This window comes from Chaetodon trifascialis, chromosome 8 (genome assembly GCF_039877785.1).
Source record: "Chaetodon trifascialis isolate fChaTrf1 chromosome 8, fChaTrf1.hap1, whole genome shotgun sequence".
Classification (NCBI taxonomy): Eukaryota; Metazoa; Chordata; class Actinopteri; order Chaetodontiformes; family Chaetodontidae; genus Chaetodon; species Chaetodon trifascialis.
Genome location: NC_092063.1, coordinates 18,314,128 through 18,340,030, shown reverse-complemented (window position 1 = coordinate 18,340,030; position 25,903 = coordinate 18,314,128). Strand labels below are relative to the sequence as shown.

General features: G+C 41.6%; 4 protein-coding genes across 6 annotated transcripts; 2 read left to right on the top strand and 2 right to left on the bottom strand.

Annotated features, from left to right (window-relative positions):
* Window positions 1-101: 101 nt before the first annotated feature.
* On the top strand, window positions 102-3,001 carry LOC139334644 (dentin matrix acidic phosphoprotein 1). Of its 2 annotated transcripts, XM_070967665.1 has the most exons (6): window positions 102-257; window positions 350-2,056; window positions 2,152-2,218; window positions 2,322-2,418; window positions 2,499-2,618; window positions 2,717-3,001. In XM_070967665.1, the coding sequence occupies exons 1-6, from the start codon at window positions 215-217 to the stop codon at window positions 2,831-2,833; spliced, it is 2,151 nt and encodes a 716-aa protein (XP_070823766.1). In that variant the 5' UTR covers window positions 102-214; the 3' UTR covers window positions 2,834-3,001. The 2 variants fall into 2 exon arrangements, with proteins under 2 accessions (XP_070823766.1, XP_070823767.1); XM_070967666.1 differs by lacking the exon at window positions 102-257 and having other exon boundaries at window positions 343-2,056.
* A 1,149-nt stretch (window positions 3,002-4,150) lies between these two features.
* On the top strand, window positions 4,151-7,748 carry LOC139335207 (lamina-associated polypeptide 2, isoforms beta/delta/epsilon/gamma). Its single transcript, XM_070968710.1, has 7 exons — window positions 4,151-4,366; window positions 4,555-4,653; window positions 5,492-5,523; window positions 5,756-5,781; window positions 5,900-5,953; window positions 6,033-6,095; window positions 6,466-7,748. Exons 1-7 carry the CDS (start codon window positions 4,285-4,287, stop codon window positions 6,671-6,673), a joined length of 564 nt encoding a protein of 187 aa, XP_070824811.1. The 5' UTR covers window positions 4,151-4,284; the 3' UTR covers window positions 6,674-7,748.
* Window positions 7,140-13,485, bottom strand: LOC139335206 (scavenger receptor cysteine-rich domain-containing protein DMBT1). 2 transcript variants are annotated; one of them, XM_070968708.1, is made up of 8 exons: window positions 13,062-13,485; window positions 12,362-12,400; window positions 11,966-12,274; window positions 11,165-11,473; window positions 9,955-10,269; window positions 9,533-9,682; window positions 9,354-9,425; window positions 7,140-9,055 (listed from the first exon to the last, which is right to left on the bottom strand). In XM_070968708.1, the coding sequence occupies exons 1-7, from the start codon at window positions 13,090-13,092 to the stop codon at window positions 9,382-9,384; spliced, it is 1,197 nt and encodes a 398-aa protein (XP_070824809.1). In that variant the 5' UTR covers window positions 13,093-13,485; the 3' UTR covers window positions 7,140-9,055; window positions 9,354-9,381. The 2 variants fall into 2 exon arrangements, with proteins under 2 accessions (XP_070824809.1, XP_070824810.1); XM_070968709.1 differs by lacking the exons at window positions 7,140-9,055; window positions 9,354-9,425; window positions 9,533-9,682 and adding an exon at window positions 9,808-9,890 and having other exon boundaries at window positions 9,951-10,269; window positions 13,062-13,466.
* Window positions 13,486-16,044: 2,559 nt separating this feature from the next.
* On the bottom strand, window positions 16,045-23,848 carry slc25a33 (solute carrier family 25 member 33). The gene is made up of 7 exons (XM_070969226.1): window positions 23,669-23,848; window positions 21,573-21,746; window positions 20,186-20,263; window positions 18,575-18,675; window positions 18,268-18,334; window positions 17,335-17,615; window positions 16,045-17,238 (listed from the first exon to the last, which is right to left on the bottom strand). Exons 1-7 carry the CDS (start codon window positions 23,707-23,709, stop codon window positions 17,039-17,041), a joined length of 942 nt encoding a protein of 313 aa, XP_070825327.1. The 5' UTR covers window positions 23,710-23,848; the 3' UTR covers window positions 16,045-17,038.
* Window positions 23,849-25,903: the final 2,055 nt, after the last annotated feature.

Genomic DNA, 25,903 nt, shown 5'->3' with positions numbered 1-25,903 from the left:
TTACAGAATGTAGACATTTGTAGTCATATATTTAACCAAATGTATTAGTTCTACTGTGTAATTTAAGCGCCGTCTGTTTGACAGGAAGCGACATGCAGCGACAACAGATGAAAGTTACTTCGTGCTCTCTTCCTTTCTGATCGAAGAGATCATCTGTGGCACTGTATTCATGTTTGTCTTGGTATAACTCCTACTTCATAAACTGCTTGCAAAGATGGAACAAAGTTTTTCTGATCTACTAGGTGATGCATTTTCAGGTAAGAAATGTATGTTGGTATTGTGGCATTTATTGATATTTTTAAAAATGTTTGTCCAAGTATTTAATTTTCAAATGATGATGTTGTTACAGAAACATCTGTTCCATCATTCTCTGATGCAGATTTGGATTTTGAGAACTTAAACTTTGATGAAAAACTTGAGGATAAACAGGGCATCTCTCATGAAAACTTAGCAACAAAGGAAGCCGAGGCTCTGCACCAGGAAGCTACTGGTCAAACTGCAGTGGAAACTAAAGACTTATACATGGCTGAAAGTGTTGATGAAGAGCAGTCCGATGAGGAGGATTTTCAAGGTGAAGGGGTCATCATGTGCACAGATAAAATACCAGAGGAGGATGATTACACAAGCTCAGATGGAGATTCTGAACAGGAAGGTTCTGGCTCAGGAGACGATGAAGATGACGAGGAAGAGGATATGGGAAAAGGAGAGAAACCAGGGGAATTGTTGGTGACGGTCCGCTGTGGCGACGAGCTTTGCGCTGGTAATAAAGAGGACAGGATCTTTGCTGAGGGACAACCTCTGGCCCCAGAGGGTGCCAAAAACCCTCAAGTTAGAAACGAAGAGCAAGGTGGCAGCGAGAGTGATGAGCATGTGTCCTATTTTGAGAGAGTCCCTGAATGTGGCAGTGAGATGATGATAAAAGGTGACCGGTGTGAAGAGGCTGAGCAAGAGAGGAAAGACAAAAAGCAAGAGGACTCGTCTGGTTCTGAGCACAAGGGCATGAAAATCGAACAAGAAGAAAATGTTCTTGCCGGTTGCTTTGAGCAGGACGTTGAAAATCCTTGCGGGGACGGCCCAGCGAGAGCCAGTTTGGAGTTTCCAGAAATATCAGTGCAAAATCTACAGGATCTTATTGCTGAAGTTGATAGTGAGGAGTATGTAGAGGAAATGGAGGATTTCTCAGGGGAGGAGCACCAGGAGGCAGGTGAGAGCTTTGCAGATTATCCCTCAGACTTTTCACCATGTGAATACGTAGAGCATGGTGGAAAAAAACAAGAAAGCAATCACACGTCGGATGCAGGGCAGGACGCCTGCCTGGAAGGAGCTGGGACAGATATAACATGGATGGAAAGAGCTGAGGGGGCTAATGAGGAGGGAGACGAGTATCTGTACAGCATAGATTTGGAGGTGGATGCTGAGAGGTTCAGGCGCATGGACGTGGCGACTGGGGAAAACGGCAGAGGGAAAATAGAGCTTGTCGAGCAGGTGTTGGGTCATGCAGCTGTGACAGGAAGCGATGATGGGGGTGAGATGGGAGAGAGTGATTCGTACAGCTCCAGTGACGATGAGGTTCAAGTAAAGAGGAGCGATGAGGAACTCTTAGAGAATACGTGTCTACAAGATCCTGAAAACAACAAGCAGCTGGAGGAGCTTCACGGTGGGAGCAGTGCAGTGTTTTCCAGGTGGAGCACGTCTGACAGCTACAACAGAGCGGATCCAGCAGATTTCAACATAGACGGGAAACTAGATGTGTTAACAAATGACACCCTTCTGTCTGAAGACCTGTTAACCACAGAGGACACAGACAAAGCGGAAACACTGCCTTCAGATGTGATTCTGACAGAAGACAGCGCAAACACCACAAGCGCTTCTCACCAGGGATCCCTGGATGACAGCTTCTTCTTCAACACCGAACTTGAAGCTTCTGGGAACGCTCAGCTGGGACAGCTGGAAGATGACGAGTACGAAGACGAGAGGAACTGGGAACAGGAGCAGGAGAGGATCAAGGCTTTCTATGAGTTTTATGATGACAGCGATGGGGAGTATGAAAGAGAAGGTGAGTGAAGATGAGGAGGGTTATAACCATAATCATGTTCAAAGGGTTGTATTCAGTCCACAATTTATTTAATATTTATTTCTATTTTTTTACAGGTAGGCAGATAAAAGTTCAGTTTTGTACAGATCCACTGTCTCAAGTCATTCACTATGAAACTGACAGGTGAGCAGATTGTGCATTCAACTTCTTTTTCTTGTACAATAAGTAAAACTTGAGCAGTGACAGATCCAAACAAAAAAGAACTGTGTGTTTGGTCTTTTCTCAGCAGTGACAGAGAGTCATTCAGCAGCTCCACAGACACAGACGGGGAGGATGACCCGAGCCCCGTAGAAACATCTGAGGCCTCTGTGTGGACACGTACTGTATGAGCACACACAGAAACATACACATGACCGAACGCAATAGATTAGCTGCTAAATTAACTGCTTTGCCTTTTGCCCAGGAATTGAGGGAGCCTGACGACACCACGCAAGTGAAACCTGCTTGCGATCCCCCAAACACTCAGCCACCAGAGAACGTGCCAGATTTCAGCAACACACAAATCTGTACCAGAAAGGACAAAGTGTGTACTCACGCCTTTACTCTACATTCCCTTTGTCCATTTGTCCCTTAATTGTTTGGTTAATTGTACCTCTCTGTCACGTCTTTTTGTTCCTACAGTGTCTCAACATACTGAAGCTCACAATGAAAATGGGTGTCGTGATAGTGATGGGACTGCTGATGTTCTGGTTGGCCACAGACCAAGCAGACTGGATCAGCCAGGTGTCGTTCTTTTAGGGCAAAACAAAATATTTTGTCTTTAAAACGTGTTCACAAGATTCCAGATGGTGGAAGAAAACTGACAATATTGTCTTGTAAAAATGCAATTTAAAGTGCCAGACATTCAAATTTGTGTTCTGTTATCTGTATTATGCAATTTGTGCTTAATAAAGATTTATCTTTGTTTACAATGAGTCTCATGTATTTGTATGAACTGTAGATAAATCATGTCAGAGTCACTCTTTTGTAAGTAGAGATCATTTTAAGATTAAATGTAATCATATGTGGTGAACAATCATCACAGAGAAAAATGCAGTACTTGTTTATTTCAAAGTATCTAATAATTCTAGTTACTTTGGAGATAATTAATTAATTAAACGATACAATACATTGTTACAGATCAAACTATGCAAGTTTATGCAAAGGTGCAACATTAAATGCTTCTATTTGTTAATACATCAGTATAACTTTTTTTAAAGAATCTTCAATGAGTTGTCTAATTTTGATCCTTCTGCTGATAACGATGTACTTTTACTTAAGTTCAATTCTGATCATTTTACTTTTGGTTTTAACTGTGGGATCAACTTTATTTAGGTGAGTAAAGGATCCGATAGCAACATTAATATTAGCATTAGCTTTGCTATTACCATTAATATTATCCTACGTTTACACCTAGCAGGGTATGTTTGAAAACGGATATTTTGGCCCCTCCGTTTTCAAAAATAACATCGTGCACACAACATCGTTTTCAAAAATGTTGTCGTTTACATGAACCCGGATAAACACGCTGTCGAGCGCATCATAACTATGCCAAACCTGTGGGCGCGAGCGTAAACATGGGTGGCTCACATGACGTTAAGTATTCAGTCGCATGTTGTGACGTTTCGGAACCTAAAGCGCCGTTTAACCCAGTTCACACGCCGACAAATAACCGGCGTTTTCAGAAATCTCCACTTTGGCCAGAGTTTTTAAAAATGACCGTTTTACGTGAAAAAACTCCTTTTGCGTGTAAACGGGAGGCCAAGCCGCATGGAAACATATGCGTGTTCCCTAAGTGTAAACGGGGTCTCAGTGTCAGTCAATATTAATATTATTATCCTGCGGGTGGCGCTGCTTCATTGCTGAAAATAAGCCAGAATATAAGAAAGAAACCATAAAAAGAGGAATTTGTCCAACGGAAACGGAAATGAGCTCATATCTAACTAAGGGTACGAATGTTTTAGTACTTCGTTAAATAAGCGAAGGCGGGGATTAGTTTCTCGACCCTTCCAAGGTGCCGTTCGACTCCACAGAGCAGGGACGCTACGTAATGTGCAACAAAACGAGCCTCCGGCCACTGTCGGTGGGCGGGGACATGGTTGTTGTTTCTATTTTAGCAACTGAAACGAGCGTAAGAGGAACAGCGTGACCGAAACTACGATAAACACCACTGAACACAGAAAACTGAACGAATAGCTCGAGTTAAAACAATGTCGTCGCTCGGTAGTAAGTCTGCACAGGAAATTAGTGACCTGCTCGATGAATACGGGATAAAGCACGGGCCCGTGGTCGGTGAGTGGCTCAGACTGAACGGTCACTATGTGTTGAAACAGCGCTCACGCCAGCTAACTTCACAGGCCTCCTGTCTCCTGTCTGAGTGTCCACTCAGCTAACTTTACTTCTGCGGTATTGGTTGGATTCCTCTGTGTACACGTGTTAATTTTTCTGAAATGTACGTCGTGTGTTACTGTTTTGTACAGACTCCACCAGAAGCCTGTATGAGAGAAAGCTGAAAGAGGCCATGGCCAAAGGGAAAAGGACGACACCATCAAATGACAGGACCTACTACAGAGAAGAAGGTAACTGACATTTGTTCCCCACACTCTGATCAGCAGTGACCACTGAAATCTTACTGTGATAAATACACGTACAGAGCACACAGAGGCGAGTGTTCAAAAGGTTGAAAGACAGCCACAAGTGTGCCAGACCTCTAATTATGTTTGGTTTCACTTTCCTCAGAGTTTACAGATACCAGTGATTTACACTGAACAGGGCATTGTCACACTTCCTGTAAAGCAGCTCCCACAGGCTTCTGTGGGAAATATGAGGAATGAATGCATCTTCATGTGTCAAACCTGTTGAGTGTCCCTTTCACGGCAGGAAGAGTTTAGTCATTATTAACAGTGTTGTTCTTGCCATATTCTCTGATGTTACAGACTTTATATGATGAATATATAAAGCCAGGAACCAAGAACCAGGGGCGGGGCTTGCGGACAGGCAAGCCAGGCAGTTGTTTGGAGCGCCCGGCCACTTATTTACAATAACAATTATTGATAGGCCTGGGCTTTCAGGGACCTCTGTTGGTCCCTGGACCTCACTTTGAGAACCAGAAATGTCCCGGAAATTGTGCATTTATGTGTGCAAATTTTTGTGGTGTGCACGGATGGGGTGGGGGCCCCAGGGATTTCTTGCTTGGAGCCCCAAGAGACCCTAGCAACGCCAATGCACAGAACTGGAAACATCTGTGCTGCTGTTCAAATTAACAAGCCACGTACCTTTGTTAAGAGGAGTCCAGGTGTCCTTATATAAATATACTTACTGAACTCGCGTGGATTCAATTTAGTGATGTGCAGGGGAGTGTTGTAATGGAAATGTACGCTTGTGTTGACATGTAGCCTTGTGTTTGTGTCATTTCAGAGGAGGAGGTCACGTATGTTTACAGGACACCTGTAAGTATCCCTGTTCAAGAATTAATATCAGTTATTTCAGTAACTTATTTCACTGCTGCCCGATGGCACTTTGGAATTAAAGAGAATATTGATGATGAATGTTTGGGAAAAAAAGGCCTTTCAGAAATATGAAAAATAGGACTTAATTCTTAATACTAAAGCAGTTGTTGAACATATGCTGTAGGTATGAATTGTTTCTATTAACTTATTATCACTGCTTCCAATTTTTCAGGTGAGGAGCGAATGTGCCGGAGACAGGTCAGTCCTCTATTATTCACTCCAAACACTCTCTGCCTTTCCTCTATTTCAGTAAATCAAATGAGCAAATACAGCAAATACAGATCAATCTGACATCACTTCTTTCTTGCGTGTTCAGTGGGTCTTACCTGAGGTCAAGACCAGAGTGGACTGAGAGGCCATTTGAACACGAGTAAGTTACAATCATACAACCTGTTGGTGACCAGTGAAACAAAATCGTCACATACGTTCTGCTTTATGTCTCTCTTCAGGCCGTCCTACTCAAGCTACTCAAGGTCAAAGCCTGAATACAGAGGGAGGGATTTTGTTGATGGGTAAGTCAAGTCGTGTCATCAGATGTCATCAGTTTTGTTAAATTGTTTGTGTCACCTGTTTGAGTCACACAGATGTGCTCTTCAAGAAGAGGTACTTGTGTACTCAAGCACTATACTTGAGTGTTTCCGCGTCATGCTACTTTATATTTCTACTCCATTACAATACAGGGACAAGTACTGGAACCTTTGCTCCACTGCATTTATTTGATAGTTACTGGTTACTTTAAAAATCAAGATTTTACACACAAACCTTATGATGAGCTTATAAATGTAATGTACTTCTGCGTGTTAAACTGCCCAGTAGTATATAAAATAGTTAAAATTAGCTCCACCTCAGCTGCACACAACAGTAAAATTCCCTCTTTTTCAGGCCTCACATGTACGACACGCCGTCCACGTACAGAAACGCCTATTTGAAATCGACGCCCATGAAGTCTGAAGATGCTCCAAAGGCACCAAAGTCGTCTCGCCTCATCCCACTGTGGGTCCAGTTTGTGTTCTTCCTGGCTGTCGCAGTCTTCCTCTACATAGTTTTCTCCAGTATGGAGATAAACAAATCCCTCAAAGGAATTGAATGATTCTTTTTAAAAGTCATTTAACTTGAGTTACAGGTTATTTTATTGTTCATTTTATTGAAGGAATGTATTTTTGGCTAATGGCTTTATTTTAGACATTGCTGAAATTGTGACTGAAGCAATATTTGCGTGCGTTGTTAGTGCTGTTGATTTGCTTGCTTATGTTTATATGAAGAATATATAACTGTCACCAGGCTTCACTGCAGCACCACGGCTAGATGAGGATGCCACTTTAAAAAGACACTGCATCACTCACTCGTCGCTGCATCTTACCTGGACAGCAGCTGATTAGCTGTACAGATGGTTTCAGTGAGATCTGTTGAGGTTTTGGAGATGATAACACTTTCATCAAAACCATACAATTCTCGACAGACAGCGTCCAATAATTACACATCAACACAAATCCCTCATGATGTGTAATAGACCACTGTTTAAATTTGAGATGCCATCAAGACAATTACCAGATTTACCCGATTTTAAGCAACTTTTTATTTTTCTTAGCAATAAAAAGACATTGAACAAAATGTGTCCATATCGGCCAAAAAAAACCAAAAAAAACAGGCTTTTGTCACAGTATTAACCTGCAGTTCAAAGCAAAGGTACTGCAACAGATTTATCTAGCATCCCATAATGTTCTTTTTTTGGTGTTCTAGTACCTGGGTGTCTAATGCTTCCTTTTGTCAGTTATCAGAAATAATTTTATCAAACTACAGTGTTTTTTTAAGAATAACTGGGATGTAATTGTTTGTTTTTTAACAGCTTAATACATATTTGGGGACAGGTTTTATCTGGGGATAAAATTGCTAATTGCACTGTTTATACGAGCTGTAATGCCATGTTTATACTTTGTTTCAGTAGAGTCACAGATATCACACTTGTGTACTACATAATCCTACTTTTACAATCTGGATTTTAGTGTCATCATTCTTTTTGTACTGCCCTTTGTTTAACTATAAAAGAGCTTGTATATGTAAACATTTGAAGCTTCAAGTACTTTATTAAGGAGCTAAAATAAATTTGTAACGTTTAAATAATTGAGGGTGTCTCCATTAAAAAAACGTATATTGTTAAAAGCGTCTTCGAGCGCTTGTGTAGTTTGATCCGATGCTATAAATCAACCTACGGTTCATGAAGTAATATTTGTACAACGTCAAACAAAACTGATTGAGCCCAGAAGCTCCAACAACAGCAGCATTTTAATCAACTACAGCTTCTATTTACACATTTTAATGCAGTAATGTATTATTGTAAATGACATAAGATGCATAGTAGGGTTAGTCTTAAGGTACAAAAACAAGTTCTGATCCTTGAAGGATTGTTGATCTGTAGTGTGAGTATTATTAAGTAGTATTAAGTGAGTACATAATATGGTAGTGGAGCCAGTGGTAATAAATATAAAACAATGTTTTTAAAATGGATATATACAAAGACCTGAGGAAGCTTTGTCACAGTTTCCCCAGTTTAGGTTTGTTTTTGTTTTTTTTAGCAGTTTTCCACTCCATTTGTAGTTGTGGCAGTAGCCAAGTCAGAGTGAGAGTGAAGTCTAGCTTGAACCAAGACTACAAAGATGACTTTGAACTGGAAATAGTTTTTGCTGTTTGTCAGTCATCTGTGGCTCTTAGCTTACATCTCACCATGATACAAAGCTTTAAAGCCTATTGTCCCAGCAATAACATTAGCCTCAAGTTTGGCATGAAAGAAGACTGCAGTGCAGTCTAGGGTCTATTTTGGATTGGGGGTGGGCAATATGGCCAAAGTCTTCTCTCATGGTATATGGAATTTTAGATTATGGTGACACTATTCGTCTTGATACAGTAACTGTTCTGTAAATTCAATCAAGAAATGGTTTAATATAATCACACCGTGTCAGATTTTCCAAGTCCACATATCAGAAGTTGCACCATTTTTAGTAACAAGTTCTTCTCCCTCATCTTGGGTTGGTTGTGATGTCTCCTGCTCTGTATTCATAATTTCACTCTCCTCCTCCATGTTTTTTTGTCATTCTCTTCTTCTGTGGCGGTTGGTAAACCAGTGTAGTGGTGCGTTACTGCCACCACCTGTCATGCTCATTTAAGTAGTCCCGCTACCCAAATCACATTACCTTGCGAGGCAGAAAGATCACATGAGAATCCAGCCCTGATTATCCATATAGCCTGCTCCGAATATATAGCACCCGTGATGGAAAAGGTATTGCCAAATCTATACTGTCACACGGTATATACCATCATATTACCCAACCCTGTTAGAGTCCAGTAAAAACTGCGCTGAACTCAGTCCACGTGGTGTCTTTTCCAAAGGTGTGATGGAGGACTGACCAAGCTGGTTGGTTCTGTGTGATGTCCCCTACTGACTGAATCCATGATGGACACAGCGTTAGCCTTCGGTCTGTTTATGATAGAAACAGAAAATACTTCACTTCAGTTCACTAGTGGTGTACAATTAAGAATACTGACACGGTTACTGGTGCCAATTAGTTTTAGAAGTCACAGTTATCTAAATGGAGATCACTTATGTGCATCAAGGTAATTCAGCTGATTGTAGTATAAATACCCTGTATCCAAAAGGTCCAGGTGAAGACAAAAGAAAGCTCCAAGGAATTCAATAAATCTCTAGATTTACTGATGCAAACGCATAAGAAATAAAAACTACATAATACTATTTCATACTATATGTATGAATATACCTTAGTGATCTGTTGCCTGGAGACCCCGTCATAGCTTGTTAATTGATAAGGCGACATAAGTGTTGTCCACACCTGTAGGCAGAAGCACATCTGTTACTCTGGTTACACATCCAGGATGTTTTCCAAAGATCATAGTTCTGTCTAAAGCTTAAAGGCTTCTGGTGAAATAGAGGACTTACAGGTTCTGGTCTCTCGCTCCAGCTCAGAGGGCTTCTTCTCCTTGTTACACAGTACCTTGGCCACAATGATTATAACAACGACGGCTACAACAAATGTCAGGCCAGACACGAGCCAGCTGATCACCATTGGACTCAGTACTGGATCTGGATCTGAGGGCGAGAGGAGTTACATACAGGATGGTCCTTCATAGATGGAATTTCCTCTGCCACTGCCACAAACTGATTTTCAGTTTTTGCAGCTGAAGTCCAGTTGCAAGCAAGAGAAACACAGAAAACCTGTAGATACTACTCAGGTTTCAATTACATATCACATACATACAGTATGCCATTCTTTACACCGATCTATCTATCTATCTATCTATCTATCTATCTATCTATCTATCTATCTATCTATCTATCTATCTATCTATCTATCTACTCACCTCTGATAGCTATCGGCAGGGGCTGGCTTTCTCTGGAGACAAAGGTGCGTCCACCCAACTGGACCCGATACAGGCAGTAGTAGTAGCCCTCGTTGGAGCTCTGGGCGTTGGGGAAGGTGAAAGTGACAGATGGGGTGAGGGCAGGCAGGGACTGGCGCACTGTGCCGTTGGAGCGGATCAGACGGAGCTGGAAGGAGCCTCCAGGGTACTGCTGCGGGGTGGAGCAGGTGATGTTAAAACTGTGGCCTTTAAGGACCGAACCACCCGGAGCCTCAGTGGACGTGTTGTACCAGTGATGGGGAGTCAGGAGCTCCACTGTGATCAGTCAAAAAAGAATTAGGTTATTTACATGAATACAGAGTTTTGAGAAAGACAAGATCCAACTTGGGCTTCAGCCTTAAAACTAAAATATTCCACCTGACCACTGAAGGTTTTTACAAAATATTCTACTATAAAATAGCCTTTTCAATAAGGTCACAGCCATCTCTGTTGACTCTAGATTTTTGCTATTGAGTATCACGTGGAACAACTAGACAAATTAGAACATCAGCTGAAACAACAATTATATGCAACAAAGCTACAATGAGCTCAGCTCAGAAGAGCCACTTAACCAGTTTTTTTGCAGCTTTGTGTTTCAGCCTTCCATCTCACACGTTTCTGATGAACTTCTATTCTAATCAAACCAGATGGGTACACAGGCTGCGTAACTGCTCGCATTACATAAGTGTAAACATGACATGAAGTGTATTTTTTAACACTTGTGTTTTGTCTTCTTTTTTACATGTACAACTACAGTGACTGTGTTTTGGGCTGAGTGCAGCCTGAATGCGGGTGAACTATGTCCAAACCTGTGCCTGAATGCCTCCTGTATTGAGACAGTGACTGTCTTTAACAGTGAGATGCAGTTGAAAGTTCAGAAAAACTAGCAAACTAGTTACACAGATTATTCACAAAGGTCAACAATGAACTTCCATACTCAAATCCAAAATGTTTGGTATGCTGTTAGTTAAGAGTAAAGAAATGTAATAAAATGAAATCAAACCTGATTCAAGACAAGAGACTTAGGAGAGATTAAAATCAAAATTGGCGTGAACGCAGAAGACTCAAAGTCTATAGATTGCATAACAAAACAATGTGCTATCATAAGCAGCATTGGTGCAACAGAGTAATATGTAACTAATAAGTATTAGACAATGTGGTTATGACTCACCAACAGTGATGTTGATGGAGTTGCTGGGTGGAGAGCTGAGCAGCTGAGAAGGGAAGCCGCCCTTGATCCTGTACCGACAACTGTAGCTGCCCTGGTGGAAGGCCTCTATGTCAGACAGCGTCAGCTCCACTCTGGCCTGGGTCTGGTCCGCCCTCTGTGTAACCAGCGGCGTGGACACTCCATGCTTATACAGATGGAAGTCACTGAGGTGGTGACCCAGTGGAACACTGCAGCCGAAGCGAACCGCCTCCCCGGGAGAAAACACAGTGTGAGGCGACAGCAGGGTGAGGGTGGGTGTTAAAAGGGTACCTGGGAGTAAAGACAACATGTTCACAAAATTATCATTTACAGATCGCAGTGTTCATGAATGATACATGTCGGTCTTTGCTGCTTATGCTGCTGTGGTCTGTTTTCTGCTAATGTCAGAAGTCTTCTGGTAAACTGAATGGAATCCATGCTGGTCAAATTTGACACATGACACTTTGACCTGGCCATGAGAAATTGCAGCATACCAAATTTACATGGCTCAGTGTCCCAGATGATATCTGTCTATTGCAGGTATTGGCTTGATTATCACATTTGGGAAATTGCAACGTCCAGGTTACTCTTCATAGGCTGGAGAGTTTACACGTATCAACTCAAAGATTAAATTCTAGAGTATCATGAAAACTGTATCTACAGAATTTCTAAGTGGTCAAAAACCAGAACAGCCTCTATGAATCAACCCAGCAGAAATCACTCAGTCAACCACCTGACACTGCTCCTCGGTAGATGAAACACATCAGTACAGCAGAGTCTCACCTGAGCATTTCACCCCTGCATCATTCTCATGGGTGCAATAGGAGTTGCTGTGGAGGACAACAGCGCAGCGTGTCAAACTGGACTCATGTCCAGAGCACTGGACATGCCGCAGCCAGATCTCTCCCCTGCCTGCACCAAATACTGCACCATGAAGGGCAGATTCAGCTAAGCCACAGCCCAGCTCCAGGCACACCACGTCGGCCTCCCGGAGGTCCCAGCCGTGGTCACAAACAGTCCCCCACTGGTCATGGCGGCGTACCTCAACTCTGCCTGAACACTTGTTGTCCCCATCCACCAGTCTGACCCCACCTGTGGATCAGAGACAAAACTGCTGAAGAGACAGAAAGTATGGGAACGGCTGTCAATGCAGCAGGTTTCTGTCAATCCCAGGCTTACCAAAAGCAGTGACTCTATCCCACAGGACACCTAACAAACCTGTAAGGAAATTACATGAATTATTATCAGGAAAATACAGATTAAAATCTATCAAAATGTCAACAACAGCGCAATGCAATGAATGCCCCCTTCATCAGGGAGTTCAGTTCTGTGTGAAATTATTTTTCAGAGGTGTTGACTAAACTTTGTCATCATGTCAGAGGCTGTGGAGTGATGTTGTTCAACAGTGTTGCGATACACAGAGAGATGTTTCTTTAACCCTGTCCCTCAATATAACACAATACATTTCAACAAAACCACAAATTACAGCTACCAAAATTACCATACCTTTTAAAACAAACAGGGCACACTATAACCTTTGTGAGAAGTATTTATTAAGGGTTGTTCAATTTAGCTAGACTGCTTTAATCTTAGCTAGGTGGACCCAATAAAGCTGCTAACTGAGTGTACACTCCAATGCTAATACCAGCGCTAAGTCACTTCATAACTCACAACAGCTTGTCAGAAATACGAGAAAACAGGGTTTTCTTTGACGAATGCAAAGCCAGAACCAATGGCGCTAACGAGAGCTCAAATGTTTGCTGGCTCAATTATCCCGTTGCATAAGCACATGAACCATAAGCAAACTCGCTGGTCCTGCTTCAGAGTTAGTTAGCTGGCTAACAAGCTTAGCTAGGCACTAATTGCTACCTTGGCTTACCCGTTAACAGGATATGGAGGAATCTCAGCATAGTTCCCCTCACCCTTCCATCAGACGGCCGGGTGGGAAGGATGCCCGTTGTCGTGGTGACGATGCTGACAGCCGTTGTAAACTAAGCTAGTGATTGCACGAGACATTAGCTAGCTCACGGCTAACTGGAGTGACGGCTAACGGCTGGGCAACTTTGAGCAACTAAAACGTAAAGCGCGAGTTAACGACATTCTCGAGAACTGAGCATCGCTAACGTTACTGCATTTACAAAGTAAATACTGCATTCACAGCTCCACGAGATAAAACGAGGCTGCCGGTGCGTCCCGGTGACTGTCTCAATAATGTGATGTTCATGAGGCTGGTGGGGTAAGAAAAGCTACATGTCGTCACGCCGCCATTCTCACGTCAACAGTCAGGGAGATCTCGCGACACTGAGGTGTTCTCCCTGCGGCAGACAGAGGTCACCACAAGCCGCAGAGCTGCAGTTAAACCTATTAGCTTTCTGCTTATGGAGAGTCACGACTCTGGTCAGGGGCGTAGCTACAAAGCCTGGGTCCCAGGTTGGCTTGATTTGACCAACAAAGCAACTTTTATAGAAATACAGAAATGTAATTGTCTTAACGGGACAGTCCACAGATTTTACCTCTGATCGTCAGTTTACTGGTCATGGTTCCTGCTCCTCACCCTGTGAAAGCAGTGTGTTATGTCTACTGTGGCTCTGGAGGAGCTTTAAAATCAAACATTTATTTCTTCTTCTTTTTTCTAAAATTCATTTTGAATTTGTTGAGCTGTTTGTTTCAGTAACAACAATGTGATTTATATATTGGTTTATCATGAACTCAGGGTTTTCACAGTGCACCATAAGCACCAAAATCAGGGAAATTCATACTATAAAGACAGATGGATTGTTGTTCTAAGAATTTATTTAATATTTTTATTAACTTTCATAGCTGGTGAACTGACGATGTATTAAAAAATTTAGACCCAATACTCTTCTAATACGGAAGAGAAACAACAGCAAAAGGGATTTTGTGCAACCTGGCAGCCTTTAAGTCATTCTTATAAATTGCTTCTAACTGATCTATAAAGCACTAGTTTATGATTTGTTAGCATTAATAAAATAATTAATTAGATCCTTTATAAAGGGTGATGTTTTAGGAAGTGGTAGCCTGTTGTAAACATTTCACAGTGAGTGGAAGGAGCGGGCGTCGATAGGGGACCAGCAGCTCCGTCATTGTTGTAGTCATGAAACAAACATCCACCATTCAGAGAATTCACACCAACACAATTCTGCTGCGGTCCTCCCACATAAAACTATTTGGTCATGAGCCTTTCCTTCCAAGTTGGGCAAGTCCATGTGGATGACTCAACCAAAACCACAACGGGAGGAAAACATTTCGCTTATTCATGGCTGTTGTCAGATTGTTTCAGACACCAAGTGACGAGTGGCCAGAGGCACTTTTTTCCATTTTACATGTCATTTTCCTGTCATAGATGACTAGGATTTCCTGTGGGCCAGGGTGGCTTTTTTTGTATTGTAACCAAATGTGTTTGCATTTGAAGTAGTTAATTTAGGTCCGTGACTTATGTCCATGGCCACTAGTCATCATGAACAGAGACCCCTCCCCAAGGCCCTGTCCAGGAAGGCTTTTGAGGGTAGTTTGGAAAATGAACCTCGCAAAACAGACATGTCCGAAGAACCTGCCTCAGTCTAAAAGTAATCTGCAACTTGAGAGAAGATTTACAAACCTGACTCCAAAAAAGTTGGGATGCTGTGTAAAACAGCAGAATGTAAACTAAGCCCATTTACAGATAACAGTGCTTATACAACTTGTTATTGTCTCATAAACAGCCCTCTGATTGTAAGTGCACCTACTACACCTGCCCTGGCATGGCCTAACTTGAACATGGTGTGCTTTGCTGATAAGTAAATATAGGTCAGAGTTAATGCTGCATTCGTGTCATGTGGGCAGAACCAAAAAACAGGAATGTTTTAATTGGAAACTTGCCAGCAATTTCAGTTTTAAGCTGGTAAATTCAACTTGAAACTTTAACTTTGGTAACGGACAAGAAAATACTGTGAAAAAGCTGCAACTCACATTCCCCATAAAATCTGGGGAGCTGTGTAAAACGTAAACAGAATGCAGCCATTTGCAAACTGTGTTTACCGACAATGGATTTATGACGTGTCCCTGAGACCATGTAGTCATACAATTATGTGTTCACAAAGTGGTGAACCTCGCTCCATCCTTTCTTGTGAACGACTGAGCCTTTCCAGGATGCCCCTGTCACACCCAATCGTGATACTATCAGCTGTTACCAGTGAACCTGTTTACCTGTGGAATGATCCAAACAGGTGTTTTTGGAACATTCCACAATTTCTCAGTCTTTAGTTGCTCCTTTCCCAACATGTTTGAAACATGTTGCTGCCTCAAACTCAGAATAAGCAGATATTTACAAAACAGTTGATGAGGTAAAAGGTTGAATATGTTGTCTATGTACTGTTTTCAATAAAGTTTATGTCAAAAAGGTTGGCAGTCACAGCATCGCAACTTTTTTGGACTCGGGGTTGTTCTTTCCATACCAGCCACAGAGGCTCCAAAACAACATTAGAGTCCTGAACATGCCAGACCTTACTGCAATCAATAATTTGTGGTAGGACTCGTAAAACTGTTGAGTTGCGGCCCCTGTGCAACTTGACAGGCCGTGGTCAGTTTAACAAAGAGCAGATACAAACTGCAGTATCTACATGTATAAAACTAATATGGACCTACTATACACACTGACACAAGATTAAATCCTGCCAAAGATGCCTTTATAATTAAATACGGACTTAAAAGGGGTGATTACTTACGCATTTTGCCTTTTATATTTGTATTTGATTTAGGCCAAAATGTCCCCCTTTCCTTTCACTAGTTCAAATGTTGATCCAGCCTGATTTCTTCCACCATGATTCAATGTTAGAAAACAATAAAGGCAAAAAAAAGTCCATGGGGTGAATATGTTTTATAGGCACGATATGAGGAGACAGAAATGTGGAAGACTTGTTTCGAGATCTGTGATTGTAGTTGAAGCAGGTATTACTGCATTACTGACAAAAAAGATACACACTCCGCAAGTTACAGGCCAACTACGCCCCTCACATATGTCAGCTACTGAGGCATCTTCACAGTGCAACAACACTGCTCTAACCATGTGCTTATATTACAGTAAAGACAGATTTTTGTATTAACAGTCATTTCATAAGTATTCAGGTCAACCATCAACTGATGTAGTTTCTTGATGCATTTTATTGAGCCACTGGTCAAATAAGCATCAGAGTTCTCAATATATTTTTATATTGTAAAAGGTGACTGTCTTTTTCACAAAGACCATATATATATACACACACATATGTATATGTGTGTGTATATATGTGTGTGTGTTATATATATATATAGATATATATGAAAAATCTCTGTAATTCCAACTTCAAAACCAGAACATTGTATTTGTGAAACAGAAATCTCAAAATGATCTGTGTGGTCACTACCTTGCAAAGAACAGCACTATTACTAGCACTTCATCTGAACCCTTCCCATCATTAACTAAATGAGTCAACCTGCACAGTCATGTTGGTACATTTACCACTGATAAAAGAAAACATACGCTGTCATAATATAACGAAACATAAAATAATTTAGTTAACTTAACACTAGTCCTCTATGAAGATGACCTTTTTCACAGGCTTGGAGTTTTAATAAAAGTACCTTGAATTCTTGAGAAATTTTGATAAACTCCTAACGACAAACTGACTAAAATAAAGTATTTAGCTCTTTGGATAACAGCACAACCTGCTTCAGTTCCACCGTAAAGTCTCTGTAGCACCACATTGGGGAAAAAATAAATGTATGTGCTGCATTTTCAAAAGTCTCTTGCCCAGCGTGTCTTGGGTTTTCTGTGGCATCCATCGTTCGTCAGGAAACCCCTAACTTTCAGGCATTTTTTCACTTGGAGTCTCCCAGCAGATGGACAATGAGTTCATACGTGGAGAGCACGATGGCTGTGTTAGGGATCTGTCTGATTAGCTGTGGAATGAGTCCTCTATAAAAAGCCGCATAGCCTTCCTCCACTGCTATCAACCTCCCTGTCTGGAAGAAATACTTGTACTTGCTGCCTTCCTCACGCAGCCGTGTCCGAATGACCTCTGTGGAGACAAATTGTTAAAAAAAAAAAAATTAGTCACTGAAATAAATACTTCTCCCTGACATTAGTTTGCTGTGTTGCAAGAGACAACCATTACCGTGTGGGTAGGCTATGCAGGACGCGCATCCCTTTGAAAAAGCAGCTGCCATCATCAGACTCAGGAAGTCAGATGCTCCTTTCTCACATTCACTATTCGGGGAGGTGAATTGGCTGTTGGCGAGGTTTTTCTTCAGTGTCTCGTAAATGAGGAAGCAGATCATGGTCTCCGAGATGCCGGCATAAGATGCAGTCAGGCCTCGGTAGAAGCCCCGAATCCCTTCCATTTTGTAAACATAGCGGGCACACTGCAGTGCATTCATCTTCTTCTCTCCTCTGGCTCTAAAAGGACAAACAGGTCAAGTTTATTAGTGGCAAAATCACATCTGGCATTCAAAAATACTGAATGACCATCACAATCTACCAGAGCCCAACAAACTTCAAGTCATAGTGTAACTTTGCCTAGCATTCGTTACTTGATAAATGATTAAAACCGGACGTTGTTGGTTTATTGTCTAAGTGAAGGGACAAGATCAACTTCCCCTCCTGTAAGGAAGCATGTAACATCACAGAGTTTCCTTATGGGGTTTAAAGTGTAACTCGTCTAGCTTGAAAATGTTCAATCCTTTTCCGCCTCGTTCACAAAGCTGTCATTTTGTGCTGCAGGAAATGTGTTCTTTATAGGCGGGGTCAAAGGACTTGTTCATGTTACCACGCGATACTACTGCCCTGTACTCGGTAATGCAAATATAGACTGCACGCAGGACCATGCGTCAGCATTGTATTTATGGCGCAAGATCACACGCTCAGTCCAAGGACAGTGCTGTGCAGGGGAGCTCTGTTAAAGGTCACATTATACGGAGCACACTCACTCCCACAAAGTCCCGAAAATAAGTCAGATTGTTTTACACAGATCTAGACAGAACACTACGGTCAGTCTAAAGCTAAAAATCTAAGCACACAAAGGGGAAGGTGAATGTGAGAGTGTACACACTTTTTTTCCAACTGCATCCTGGTCTTGACCATCCAGATGGGATTCATCAGAGAATTAGTGACGAAAGCTGAGGACGGGGGACAAAAGAAGCATATTCAGTTTTACACTGTAGCATAACACAGGATTCACTGCATCCCTTAAACATAGCTCATCATTTTATAGACTATAAAAAAAGGTTCGTGTTTGCATTGTGTTATTTTATCTGCAGCACTTCAACACTTCAAAGCATTAGAAATTATATTTTTTCGCTGTTCAGGTTATGGCTGTTACATGTATGTAAACAAAGGCTGACGTGCAGACTGCTCACCTGCAACACCAGCAGAGGACATGTGCACCACTCCACTATTAGGAACGAACAGCCCATTGAACGTCTCTTTAGATTTCGAGTACGCAGCAAAGTAAATGGCTCTGAAACACAGAGAACACACTGGTGAGAACTCTACACAAAGGCAGCTGTAAAGATTAACACACACACTGCTTAGATATGAATGTGGTTTTATAACAGCTGGGCAAGAATGTAAACAATTTCATTTGGACTTGTGTTGGCCTTTGACAGAGTGTATCCAGAGTAGTCTGTCCCTTGATGCCTGCTCTCTCTGCTTGGTTTCTGGAACAAACCATCACTGCACCAGAATGGGCTGAATAAGCACTGGGCACCATCGATGCCCACAGAGTTGCTCTCAATGTGAGCCTGTCCAAGTTGGCTAGTGGACCAGAGCGGCAGTGGAATTACTGAGCAAAGGATTGTGCTGTAGCTACTCATTAATTAAATAACCCCTGACCTTTTTCAGTTGAAAAGTCTCAAAGTCTAATCAACGTTTCCTGTGAAATTGAATGAGGAGGGTTCATGTTATGTTTATATTACTGTTTTGAGTTAACTTCCAAGATCATCTACCCTGAGGGAACAGGGCAAAGTACCAACCATTTGTTGACACTAAAAATGGAGCAAAGGTGATAGACACTTCACAAGGTGTGCGCACATAAAACTGGATTTTCATTATGGCTTGCGGTTAAAGTTTCACACACACAAAAAAAACAGATTAATTTTAATCCAGCTGTTCTCACTGGTGCTTCTGTTAAACTCAAACCTCAAACGATAGTTCCTTATTTGTCTCAAGGTTAGAAAAAGTTTAATCAAATACAGAGGCCTGCCCCTGTTTACAGATGCTGTGGCCTACACAAACTCAACAGCTGACTCACAGAACTCCATGAGGCTAAGGGGGACTTAGACGTTGTTGACATGGCAAAAGCTTCCCTTTTATACACCCGTTTATGCCTTCACCCATTAAAAGTAAAACCTATTTTATCTCTATCTTTATCTCTATGATATCTTTGATTAGCGGCCTGTGGAACAGCAGGCTCTATGGAGAAACCGTCTCTCTGCTTCACTTTATGGTCTTCTTAGCCTCTCCTTTTTTATTGTTTTTGAATACAAGGACACTTCATTGTGTGTCATCACCAACAGGAAGGTATCATTAACACAGAGATTGCCACATAGTTTCAGGTCTTTGCTAAAAGATGAAAGACTAGGATTTGTCAGTCAAATTTGGATCCTCCCCCCTGGCTGAATGACACCAGAAGGACACGCCCCATTACCACACTAGCCTCACACTGCACTGTTATTGGCTGAGGCCTGCACAACCACTGCCCACAGGCTTACGCCCAGAAATGTCCCGAAGGCCGAGGGTACATTCTCTGCAGACACTGACACCGCCACACACTTTTAGAGGCTCATAAGCGATAATTGAGAGGGATTATTTCTGCATAAGACTATACATTGTTTTGTTTTGTTTTTTTTAAAGGAAAAATCCTGCTCATTTTGCATTGAAACAGAACTGCCACTGTTAAGGACAACAATGAGATGAACAACCTAGATATAACTGAACTGAAATGTGTGCAGACACTTATTTCACTATACCTTGAGGGGGCCACTCCAACAAGGTTTGGCCCCAGGCCACGGAAAAGCGATCTTGGTCCCTCTTTTTCCAGAATTGATCTGAAACAAAATGAAAAACAGAACTCGATTATGAAAAACACAAACATATTTCACTGAGTTTGATTCACATAGACTACAGTTCATGTTAACCTGTCTCTACATGTTACAGCAAAGGCCTGTGTAAGATTAGCCTTGATTCTATTAAGGGAATGAGCACGATAGCTCCCTCTGGCAATCATCTCAAGTGTTATGTCAGCTCTGTTCACTTGAGCTCGTTTTGCATAAGTTTTGTACACTGACTCTGGTCCCGTTGGTTGCACTTGGCTTGTCGGTGAGGGGCCAAGCAAATTGGGCGGGTACAAGTGCAATTTGTGTTGGTTTCTGTAATGCACACCTCATCTCTCATGCAGTGTTTAGGCATTCAACTTCTTTCTCACCAATACCCAACACCTCAAAGGCTGGAAAAGGGGTTTATGGTTCATACAGTATTTCCTGCATGTTTTACATATTATTAAACGTGTAACTGCAAAGACAACTGTCTAACAACTATGAAAAATCAAAATTGCATAACACATAAAATGGCACAGCACTATATGTTCTGCAGGCATAAAAAGAATATATCTGTAGGCATGTGTAACTTATTCAGCATATAGACATAGCAGAAACCAGTCCAGACCTGTTCAGTCTGTGGCCCCAGTCATCTGAGTGCAATACAACACTGACACAACACCCTAGTTAAAGCCTTCCCTCTTTCATTTCGACCCACTGAGGCTGCGTCAGTGGGTATCAGTCTTCCCTGACCTAACCAGAGTCATACAAGGTCCACTTTTACGGACACCAAAATATTTTATGCATATCTTCAGGCCTGGTGGAAAAGCATGTTTTGTGTTACCCCAAACGGCTGGTTAAAGACACTAAATACAAGTAGGATACTGTTTGCTTAATCCTCCCTTTAGAACAGGATTACAGGCCTTCATTTTTAATACTAAGCAGAAAGCAGACAGGCTGTCCAGAGTGCTTCCATGGACTAAATGACAAGAACTGAGAAGGACTTTTTACAACTATTCCAAACAAAAATAACTATTTTGATAAATCTGTTTTGTCAACACCTCGGACATAGCTCAAAAGGAAGCACTTCATAGGGTAAAACTCAGTAGGATGGCATTGTATAACTACAAAAGTGGCCTACTAGCAATTATGACAGTCCCGACAGGGCAGTCCTGGTAAACAACAAAGTGCACCAGCTGTGAGGGAGGAGGGAACACTTTGTCCCTGTGTTTGCAAGTAGGAAGGAAAAAAAAATACAGATGCCCCAAGGGACAGCCTGCACAGCATGTTTGCCTAACAACAGCATAAACAAATGTCTTACCGTAGGACCTGCAGCAGCCCTGGTGTAACAGTCCCTGGTCGGATAACCCCGGCGCCACTTAGGGTGCCCAGCTGGACCTGGAAGACGGGTCTGAGGGTGAGGCCGGAGGATTGCAACCGTGTTTTCAACACCTCCAGGGGGCAGGTCACGATGGCTCCCACCGTACCACTACATCTGCAAATTGATCACAAAAACAATTAGGATTCTGACCGTCGGGATGTTGCAAACAAAGCAAGAAATGTCCCACGTGTCAATACATGCATGTTCTGATGGCTGTAATATATTGGCTATACTGCTTACAGTACAGTGGTTCTACTATTTGCAAGGTTACTCGAATCAGCTCTGACTGCAGAGAGGTTTTTGTTTTCCATCATAAGCTGAGGAGCTACTGGCAGAGTGGAATGAACAATTATGGTCAAAGACAGGTCTCTTGCTCTGTGGTAAAAATACCCCATGACTTCGCCCCACACATCTGGTGCACAGGGTTTTCCACCTCACACACTAACTGCACTTGGAAAGAGTAGTCTGCCCAACAAAAAGACTGTTTTTGGATAGCACTTTCTCAATTTCTGCATAAACAATTACTTCATTTAATGCTTTACAGCTCTCACTGGTACATCCTTTATTCACTGTGTCTATAATCTTGTCAGTCACAAGCTTAGAAGTCTGGAACAGATTAGATTAAGCAGACTGCAGAGTCATGTATCTGAAGGACAGAGTCAGACAGGTTAGCATTAGTAAGACCTGACCTAATTATTCATTCACTGATCATCAGTCACCTGCCCACCCCAATCTGATTGTTGGACATTTTAGAGAGAAGTTATACTCTGGGTTTACTTTTGCACATTAATAATCTAATCTGGCAAATAAATACATGTAAGAAAACGTAATTTCCTGTGGAGATGTTGTGACCATGACCACAGAGATAAGAAATCCAGGGGAGTGGGTGCAGGAGAGAAAGTATCACGTATTGGTGCTGTTCAAGTAGCAGGTTGGCATACACGCTTGGCCGGTTGTCAGACTAATTGCTAACTTGAGAGGCAGACATACATTTTGCTCTATACATTCATATCGCATGCTTTAAACTGCCTATGTGATTCAGTTGGGTTGTAAAAATTGGAAAAAAAAAAAAAAGAAAAGAAAGAAAGAAAGAAAAAAGAAAGAAAGAAAAACAAAGCGGTCATCGGGGTCATAACGAGCTAAAATGAGCCAACAACCTAAAGGCTTTTCATAACACTTCAAGGGTAAAATGGCGTCATATTTAACAAGCCAGGGTTGTTTAAACGTGACCTTAACATAAACTGGAGGCCCTCCAGCTCGTCGTTATGTCACGGTACTGTACATTATCATTCGGGGTTTACAAATCGCTTTCTTTAGCCAGGTCGCGACGAGTCGCTTGGAGTTCTGCCTGTTGGCTAAGTGCAGCTTCAATGTTACGTAACAGAGAACACTGCGCCATGACGGCTAACCGCTAACTCGCTGTCTCGAGTTAATTCACATGACAGTGTCGGTTTTCACAGCGTGTTATCTCGACCATCACGTTGTAACTGGCAAGACGAATATGACTTACAAGAGCCAAACAAACTGTAAACGGTGCTATGTGACCAGCCAACGGGAGCTTTCGGGTATCAGCTAGCAAACTTCCGCACGGATGTCACGTTAGCTGTTAGATGCAAATATAGGATGTTGCCGGCGGCTCATTGTCCACGACAATGTTGGCTAGGTTCTGAATTTAAAACGTAAAAGGTTGACATAAACGTTGGCCATTAAGTTCGCTTGGTTATTTCGCATCGTTAATAAGTCAGCTAGTAAAGAAAACAGTGAAAGAAGCAGGCGTCTGACGACATCCGAAAGATCAAGCTGTGCTAACACGAGCTAGCTTGCCTTTAAATGTTTGTTAGCATGCGGGCTAGCGGCTCCATGCTGGAAATGCGTTAAAATAACGTGTAAATTGGTTTGATACAGACTTTAAAAAATGGTTATGTAACTCGCGTAGACCGAGTAACCCAAGGTCACCCGACCTCTCCAGGCTACCTTTGAGCTATTAATATCGCTACTTTAGTTGAAGCAGCAGCATCAATATGACTTTAACTTACCCTCCAGCGAACAGGTGTAGCAGCGTGTCTTTCTGTGCCATCTTTTTCTTTCTTTCAAACAGCCAACATACTCGTGTTATATTTCGAATAAAATCGCGTTTGTATCGAGGAGAAAGAGAGATCCCAGAGTGCCGTGCTGCCGCTCATCAGTCTGCCTGCTGGCTTGGTGAAGCTGTCAACGGTGACCGGGGCGGCGGGGCGACCTGAAGAGCTCCCACACTTGCGTCAGTGGGCCGGGCGGGGGCGTTGTCTGTGACGTGGGGACATGTGCTCGCCACCTTGTGTCTTGTCCTTTTTCACCGTGTTGCACAATCAACAAAGGTCCAAAAAACAACTGGAGAACAACACATTGAACTTCCGAGTCCCGTCTGACCTTCACTGGTTTCAGTATATGATGAAGATGATGATGCTTTAAAATTCTTAAAATTGCATGTATTCATGATAGGAGGTGGAGTTATATAAGTAAATACATAAAAACAGTAAAAAAAAAAATCTCCTCCTAAAACTTGTCTTTTGGTTTAGAAATGTTTGATATACAAATAATTATTTTATTTTATACACTCTTTAAGAGTGCAATATAATTAAGTTAATTATTATTATTTCTATAGGGTTAGGGGTTAGGGGTTAGGGTTGGGCTACTCTGAATGGCTTGTTTTTTGTTTTCTGACATTTATGATAATATATCCTGCAAAAGTCATCATGTTTCACAGTGCTGCATGCTGACCTGCATGCTTATCTCAGATCAATTATATAATATCTATTATCTGTTGCTTTTATAGCACTTTGTAAGCTTTCTCAGGGTGTTCCAACTTTGACAAGAAATGGACAAAGTGAGATAAGAAAAGGCAAACAACATCCTGTTTTTCAGCAAGAAGATCACATACCTTGCTTTTAAATGGAGACAAAATATGACTCCATTACCTGTTAACAGTGCCACAGGGGACACATGACGTTACGGTCCACAAATGAGCAATGTGTTGGAATGTGACTCCTGCTGTTATCCTGAGGATAACGCGTCCAACCCAGAGAAAGTTACTCAGTCACCTGAGCAGCACCATGTTTGTCAGCATGTCTGTGCAATAACAACTGTGTGGCTAAACCAGCTCAACTTGCTATTTGTCCAAAATGAAATCATAAACAGCATTTTTTTTATTGTGTTGACAGTACAAACAAAATATGCTGGAGTTCACCTTATTTTGCTTTTTGACAAAGATCTGAGTTTGTTCCAGTGGATTTAAAGCTTTGTTATTAACTCTTTGAATGGGCAGAGGGAGAAGTGCATTTCACATATTGGATAACGAGGTTTGGGTTTGCTTTGTACGAATCGTGCCAACATGAACAGTGTAATTGAAGTTTCTGTGAAAGAACTGATTGCAAGCATTATGCACTATTGTCAGCAGTGGTTAATAGTAACTAAGTGAATTTACTCAATATTTAGGTACAATTTTGATATACTTGTACTTAACTTGAGCATACTTGTACTCCACTGTCTCTCAGAGGGAAATATTGTATATTGTATATATATATTGAAATATTATATTTGACTCCACTACATTTATGTTCACTGCAACTCTGGTCTCAGATTAAGGTTTGAAATAAAAAAATATTGGAGATTTTGTAAAATTTCCACAAATGGGTCTGTTAAATTACTGTTTGAGGACCAAAGAGTTAAAATTATCCTAATATTTCACAAAATAAACAGTCTAGAAATTGAATACAAATGTATGTATCTTTGTCTTTTCTGTACTGTACAACTGTAAATAGCTGCCTACACACTGATGTGTCAGTGTTAACGATGATAACAATGATATCATAGATAATCAGAAAAATCATTCACAAGAGGAACTCTTCCTGCAGAACTACATTTTGCTGATGATACTCCTTTACTTTTTCTCCGGGAGGATTTTGAATGCAGGACTTGTAATGTAAGTATTTCTCCATTGTTGTATTGGTGCTGTTACTTAAGTAAAGGATGTGATGACTTCTCCCACCACTGATTGTCAGTCACTTTGGTGGAAATGCTGACACCAAGTGACCAAATCTGAACCATACAGCTACGGGACAGTTTCTTCGCAGCTCTCCATCTGCGGAGATGTGAGACACACATATCCTCTAATGTTTTGGTCCTTCTCTCCATCTGCTGTATTAGGTTTTATTTATTGTCACTTGGTTTCACTTTTTTGTCTTATTTTTAATCATTATTGTTTTAGTTTTTGAATGACAGGCATTGTGCAT

Excerpts from the sequence above, each read along its gene's own strand:
- LOC139335206 (XM_070968708.1), bottom strand. The coding sequence starts at position 13,092 with ATGCTGAGATTCCTCCATATCCTGTTAACGG. Across the intron at positions 12,275-12,361 it reads GGATAGAGTCACTGCTTTTG|GTGGGGTCAGACTGGTGGAT; the intron begins GTAAGCCTGGGA and ends TCTGATCCACAG. Across the intron at positions 9,683-9,954 it reads CCTGCCGATAGCTATCAGAG|ATCCAGATCCAGTACTGAGT; the intron begins GTGAGTAGATAG and ends TCTCGCCCTCAG.
- LOC139334644 (XM_070967665.1), top strand. The coding sequence starts at position 215 with ATGGAACAAAGTTTTTCTGATCTACTAGGTGATGCATTTTCAG. Across the intron at positions 258-349 it reads ACTAGGTGATGCATTTTCAG|AAACATCTGTTCCATCATTC; the intron begins GTAAGAAATGTA and ends ATGTTGTTACAG. Across the intron at positions 2,219-2,321 it reads ATTCACTATGAAACTGACAG|CAGTGACAGAGAGTCATTCA; the intron begins GTGAGCAGATTG and ends GTCTTTTCTCAG.
- LOC139335207 (XM_070968710.1), top strand. The coding sequence starts at position 4,285 with ATGTCGTCGCTCGGTAGTAAGTCTGCACAGGAAATTAGTGACCTGCTC. Across the intron at positions 5,524-5,755 it reads CGTATGTTTACAGGACACCT|GTGAGGAGCGAATGTGCCGG; the intron begins GTAAGTATCCCT and ends CCAATTTTTCAG. Across the intron at positions 5,782-5,899 it reads AGCGAATGTGCCGGAGACAG|TGGGTCTTACCTGAGGTCAA; the intron begins GTCAGTCCTCTA and ends TTGCGTGTTCAG.
- slc25a33 (XM_070969226.1), bottom strand. The coding sequence starts at position 23,709 with ATGGCACAGAAAGACACGCTGCTACACCTGTTCGCTGGAGG. Across the intron at positions 21,747-23,668 it reads CTACACCTGTTCGCTGGAGG|ATGTAGTGGTACGGTGGGAG; the intron begins GTAAGTTAAAGT and ends ATCAATTTGCAG. Across the intron at positions 20,264-21,572 it reads GGGCTGCTGCAGGTCCTACG|ATCAATTCTGGAAAAAGAGG; the intron begins GTAAGACATTTG and ends ATTTTGTTTCAG.